At 33.6% G+C, this 6,577-nt stretch overlaps 1 protein-coding gene across 2 annotated transcripts; it reads right to left on the bottom strand.

Moving 5' to 3' along the window:
- Positions 1-1,702: 1,702 nt before the first annotated feature.
- Positions 1,703-5,810, bottom strand: LOC107458483 (probable ribonuclease P/MRP protein subunit POP5). Of its 2 annotated transcripts, none has more exons than XM_016076695.3 (4): positions 5,415-5,810; positions 2,883-3,073; positions 2,631-2,768; positions 1,703-2,103 (listed from the first exon to the last, which is right to left on the bottom strand). In XM_016076695.3, the coding sequence occupies exons 2-4, from the start codon at positions 3,058-3,060 to the stop codon at positions 1,955-1,957; spliced, it is 465 nt and encodes a 154-aa protein (XP_015932181.1). In that variant the 5' UTR covers positions 3,061-3,073; positions 5,415-5,810; the 3' UTR covers positions 1,703-1,954. The 2 variants fall into 2 exon arrangements, with proteins under 2 accessions (XP_015932181.1, XP_052107710.1); XM_052251750.1 differs by lacking the exon at positions 5,415-5,810 and adding an exon at positions 4,231-4,522.
- Between the last annotated feature and the right edge of the window lie 767 nt (positions 5,811-6,577).

The raw sequence follows: 6,577 nt of genomic DNA, 5'->3' as shown, positions 1-6,577 counted from the left end.
ACTCGCAGTGACCACCGGCAGCCGCAACAAATGATTGGTAGGTTTTGCTTGGTCTGATACCGGCCTCCTCGTTATTCTCTATTGTTGATTCTTAATCTCGTTTCCCTTCCTATTTGTGCTCCGAACTCTTGTAGAAAATCCTGCAGCCTTGGCGTAGTTCCCGTAAAATTTTTCAGTATCTTCAAGGGTGGTAAAGGTCATTCCAACCTTGGGAACAAACTGGTCATCAACAACAGAGAGAGGCTGCAGAATACACCATGTCAAAAACTATAAATACACCCAATCATGTCTGATATGATACACCCGAACCGCAACAACTCAACTAAAATGACAATAAAAGCCATAAACTGTAAATACACAGGCTGCAGAATACACCATGTCAAAAACTAAAAACACACCCAATCATGTCTGATATAATACACCTGAACAACAATAACTCAATTAAAATAACAAAAAACTAGTAAAGTGTAAATACACCCACACTTCTAGCAAAAATACACCCAAAAAAGACCTGATCTACACCCGAGCGTCTGCTATAAATTCCAGATAATTAATCACAACTAATACATTGAATCGACAGATTCATGTTAACGTGTTAGTTTCACAGTCAATGTTCAGCAATTTTTCAACTACACAATGCTATACAAATTACTGCAAGAAAATTATACTAATCCTATGTAAATCAAACCTCAGGAACTTCATTAGATTCAAATTCATAATCCACCTCGCCTGGATTCAGCTGACAATCCGAGGTTGAATGATCCATTATCTTCAAAACAAGTTCAAACTTTGATTTCAGAAAACAACAAATCAAAATAGAAAACGAAGCTCGAGTTGCACAGAGAAAGTAACGTAAACGAAGAACATACCAGTGAGAAAAGGAGAGGAAAAGAACGATGGAGAAGGAGGGAAGACGCGCGAGAAGAAGAACAACCAAATCTCAAAATAACGAAAACGAAGAAGGAAACAAATCTTTTAAATTTGGTAGTTAGATATACGCGGGATCTTATATAGCGCGTGTATACAACGTATGTGGAGCAGCGCGTTTTTTTGTTTTATTGCTTAATGAACTTGTAAAGCATACAAGCCCTGATGGCTTGTATGTAGAGCTTTTCTGTTTATTCAATTGTAAAAAAATTAACCATTAAACACCACTAATTTTAAATTTAAATAAACATTCATATTAATTTTAAAACTTTTAATTTAAAACTAAAAATTTCAAACAGTTAATTTTTTTCAAAACTGAATAAACATAACTAAATATACGTACATTTATTTTATCAAATTAAATCATTAATTTATATTTTAAATTATTTGAATAAAATCAAATTAATTAAAAAAATAAAAATATACCAATATATTCCAAATTATATCAAATTGTGCGACAAAACTAGTCACCAAAAAAAAAATTGTGCGACAAAACGCAATTCGCCTAATCACTCGACAAACTGCATGGTTTGAGAGTAATTCACCCAATTGCTGTGTAAACTGGCACAGTTTGCCTATTCATTGGGCAAACTGCATGCAGTTTCCCAAAAATAAAAAATCATATTTTGGTAAATAATGTTCTTTTATTTCTTTTTGGAAATAATTAACTTTTTAAATTTATAAAAGAAAAAAATCCTGTGAACGATTTGGAGGCATCAAAACATAAAAACAAGTTATCCTCTGGACTACTACTACTACGATTATTTACAAAGGATTTGAAAATGTAAGACAAAACAAAATTGCAGTGTTTAATCATTTTCTCAACCTCTCCTCTCAAGGCTGAAGTAAGTAATTAGATATCACATAATACACTCTTAACTCTTAAGGAAAATTGACAGTTCTGCATAGATTTGAGATATTAGAACTTTCATCTAGAAGTTTAGACCAATATTGTGATTGAACACAAAAACACAAACAATCACAAGGAACAATAAGGAATACTATTGTGGTCAAAATATTCAGTGCCCTAAAACTTTGATGCTTTGATCCGATCAAGAAAGCTTGACATACGTTTAGGTTCATCAGGTTTGAGTTGATCACCAACCGTTAGTTTGTATTGCTCAAACTTTGATTCCTCACATTTCAAGGCCAGAGATTGGCATGACCTTTTACTTCCTGCATAGGGAGGCCACATTTTATTGGTATTATGTCAGAATCGTTGTCAAGAATCGGTTCCTCCATAAGTGGATGAAAATATAGAATTCATGCATATAGCAATTTGCATTATCTAATCAAACAAATAAAAACAATAAAAAAAATTAAAAAAAATAGTTTAATCACTGCAAAGTGTAAACTGTATTACTGTAAACAAACTGTTTGGCGAACCAAACTGTGGCTGCAGCAAGTTAGTTTTATTCAGTTCCTCATGATAGTTAAGCAAGAAAAAAAAAGACGACTAGAAAACATACAAAAAACAGGTCTCCTTGTCCTTTCAAATTGTAATGTGTTTCATCTTAATTTTTATCTGTAACCATTAACTAGGATTTTAGGAAGCAGCTAAACCAATCTTACTTTAAAAAAAAAAGGAAAAAGAAGAGAATATATACATGCATACATATACACACAACAAAAAACTAGAATGTCAATCATACAGGTTTTTCCACCGTTTCTGGGGTTGAAAACCATGTAGTGTTTGCCCTTACCAGTTATATCCAGCAAGTTAAATATGACAGGCACATGTGCAATATTTTTAACCATTGTAATGGCAGACCATACTTTTTCATAGTCCTCCGTTGCAGCTCTAATTATACACAAATTAGTGATTGGATTTACATACTTGACTGCACCCAAAAATAAGAAAGATGTCATATTATATATTATTTAAAAGAACACCAAATTAACCAGAAATTCATAAACGGAATATATATAATATAATATAAGAGCATGTTACTTACTATCAAATGATGCCATTGCTGTAGCCAAACCACACACCCCAAAATTTACAAGGATGCTGTCTTTTATAGCTTTTGTGACATTAAACTGTGTAATTATCAGAGGGGTGCCCCCTAAATATTCTCTATTAGGGTTTAGAAAAACCTCCATCACCATAAATCGGTTCTTGAATCCCACCATGATCCCTTTTTCCCTGTTAAGTTTCAATAATAAACTCAAAAAGGTAACAATAAAGCCACTCCAACAGAACAAAATAATATAGAACAATAAATCAAGATTCAAAGGCCCAAAACACAAATCAGTTGGAATTAGCAGTTGAGATTGGTAGTGGACGTAGATATATGGAAAGAAGGAACATGTCGTGAGTAGAAAAGTTCATCTTGTCGGTGTACAACTGTACATTTTACATTGGCATCCAATTAAGTGCTACCTCGCACATAAAAGTGGTTTCTTTTTAGTTAATGGTTGTGTAAGTTATGAGATGTCAGCAAAAAAGAGTTTCATATAAAAGATTCATAGAAACAAGACTCGTTTTAATATAACAAATTAAACAAGACTAAGAGAAAACTAAGGTTTTGAAAACCAGACTAGTGATTGAAACATTCAGGCTACTGGGTCAGAGGTTCAACCAGTTTAACCAAGGTTCAACCACAGAAATCGGATTATAATAAAATAATATATTAAATCATAAATAAGCTCACAGCCTCACAATAACACGAACATACTCTCTTTGTAAATTCAAAAATCAAAAGTACATAAAAATTCAAAATTCAAAAATCATCTTCTAAAGCCTCATAATCTCATGTAACAATTCTAAAGTCTCCAATACAACCAATGCCAATATCCACAGGTACTTCTTCATTAATCTCAGTATTCATACCAGAAAAAATTAATCCAAGACAATCATAAATTCATAATAGGACAATGCCAATCTGCGGGGTCCTCGAACCCAAAATCCAACAAGTCCCAGAAGCTGATATCTTTAACATAACAAAATTAGTCACACTCAAAGGCAAAACTCCCCTCAAAAAACACTTTAAACACAGCCCAAAAGCACACTACTCTTTTTTTTTAAACTAACATCACTGATACCCAACGAAGACTGGTAAAACAAACCCCAAAATCAATGCACCAAAAGTCGAAAACCCATCTAAGCATTGCATCCAGTAGCATCCTTTAAACTATTATAAGTATGAATCTCTACATAACGATTATAACAGCAGCTAGCCAGCAACCATACCGAATCAATAATATCATAACATAACAGAAGCAGCAACAATAAATCAATAAGTGATTAACACTTAAAACAAAAACAGAGCGAAGCAAGGAAAGAAATTAAAACATAAGAACCAGGGGATGGCAAATGAGCAGTGGCCCGCAGAGGGGGTGACCAAAGGGGAACAGAGGCGACGTTCAAGGGGACACAAAGGGGGACGGAACGACGGCAGAAGCGCGACAGAATGAAACAAGTAATGGTCAGATTATGTGACTGCGTCAATGTGGGGAGAACGGGAGTTTTAGGTTTATCAGAAGCAACCAGTAATTGACCCAATCATACAACCGGGTCACCAAGTCACTGGTTCAACCAGTGGGTCATTGATTCACCCGGTTAACCCGATCATAATTAAATAAAAATGTAAAATTATAAAAGTAAAATTAAAATCAAAAGTTAAAACTTAAAATGTATTTCTTCACAAACATATTAATAACAACCGAGTATCAGTTTTTAGACATAACTAATGATACAAAAAGAGATAATAAACTGGTCACCAATACAAAATACTCTCTCAATTTAAATGAACAAGAGAGAGAGCAAAAAATAACAATCAGTAAATCAAATTCAAGGAATGATCTCAAAGTCGGCATCTATATCTTCAGAGGACAAATCTGAAGCTTGACCAACATTTACTTCATTTTGATTTGCATCTATATCTACATTTGTGTATTTTTCACAAATCAATACCAAGAATAATTCATAATAGCAACTGAGTTGTGATGAACACATTTTCAAAATTCTAGCAAAAAAAAAAGAAAACGAGAGCATGGGAACAATAACTTAACTAAACAATTTTATTCTGAGTTGCAGAGAGCATGAACCTCCTTTTCGACAACAAAAGATTTAGCTCAAAAGATGATTTACAGCGACAAAAAATTTAGCTAAGTGATTATTTCAGCATGACAACAACAGATTCAAGCTTCAGGGATGATAATTCAACTATTTTCAGCAACAAAAAAAAATTAGTTCAGTGATATTTTCAGCAACAAATTCAACTTTTAGCAACAAAATCAAGGTGCAGTGATGAATTACAGCACCACAAAATTTAGCTAGGTGATTTTTTCAACAAGACAGCAACAGATTCAAGGTTATAATCAGTAAATAATTCAACTCAGTGATGATTTTCAGCAACAAACAAAAATTAGCTCAGTGATATTTTCAGTAACAAATTCAACTCTTAGCAATAAAATCAAAGTTCAGAGATGAATTACAGCAACAAAATTGAGCAAGAAAGAACAGGGGAATTTGTTGAACTCACCAAATCGGGGACCAGCTGCTGACGTCGAGGAGGAAGCTGACGGTGAGGATCGAAGCAAGAAGACGACAACGACGACCAGCCCCGGGACGTGCTGCTTCTGCCGCCGGCTACGACGAGCGCAGGGAAGGTGCGCGACTGATTGCGAGACAGTGACGAGACAAAGAGCGCCGGCGAGCGCAGGGAAGGCGCGCGCTGACTGCGAGACGGTGCAAGACAGAGACCGGAGACGAGAGAGCTTGAGTGCGAGAGCGATAGCGAGAGAGATGAGAGAGCTTAAGCTTAGTGAGAGAGTGACGAGACTGAGACACTGAAGGGTGGCCTGGTGGGCACGAGAGAAGAGGAAGGAGACGTTTAGGGTTTTGGCTCTCCTTCACTAGAAAGCCACGTCGTCTTCAATTTTTTTTCAAAGAAAGGTATACAAAAGAGAATATTAAAGAATGTGAATGATAGATATTTTAAATATTTGATTATATTAAGATTTAGGAGATAATTTAAAATGGAATTTTTTTTATTTTATTAAGTCAATTATAGAATATATTATTCCTATTATTTACAAAAGTCATTCTCTATCTAATAAAATTATTTTTAAAAAATTAAGGATGACTCGATCCGATTATAGAAACCAACCGGGTCATTGGTTTTGCTTAGACCCAGAAGGACTGAACCAGTTTTTTGCAGATATGATAGTTCCGGTGGTTTGATAGGTGATTTGGTCCAGTCAAGTGACCTGGTGATCGGATTTTAGTCAAACTATCAAGTCGAGTCGAATAACTCTACTTTAGACCAATTACCAAAAAAACACTTACTTTAGATCTTTATTTTCTTCAAGGCCCTCATGAAAAAGTTGTTTTTTAATAAATAAAATAAGTTTATTATTTATTAATATGTGTTTTTTAAAAAATTCATATTTTTTATTTTAAATTTTGATATATTTTAAATGATCACATTTTAAAAATTAAAATTTAGATGCGATATAATTTGTTTCAAGAAAAAATAACAATTTAAAAATGTTAAATTATAAAATTCTTAAAATATAAAATTTAGAGCCGATAAAATTTAAAATTTAAATGAGATCTAAAAACAATATAATATAAATTATTAAACAGAAAAGCTCTACATACAAGCGATTAGAGCTTGTAAGCATTACAAGTCAATTAACCACT

This window comes from Arachis duranensis, chromosome 7 (assembly GCF_000817695.3).
Source record: "Arachis duranensis cultivar V14167 chromosome 7, aradu.V14167.gnm2.J7QH, whole genome shotgun sequence".
Lineage (NCBI taxonomy): Eukaryota > Viridiplantae > Streptophyta > Magnoliopsida > Fabales > Fabaceae > Arachis > Arachis duranensis.
This window is presented reverse-complemented; position numbering and strand designations above follow the sequence as displayed.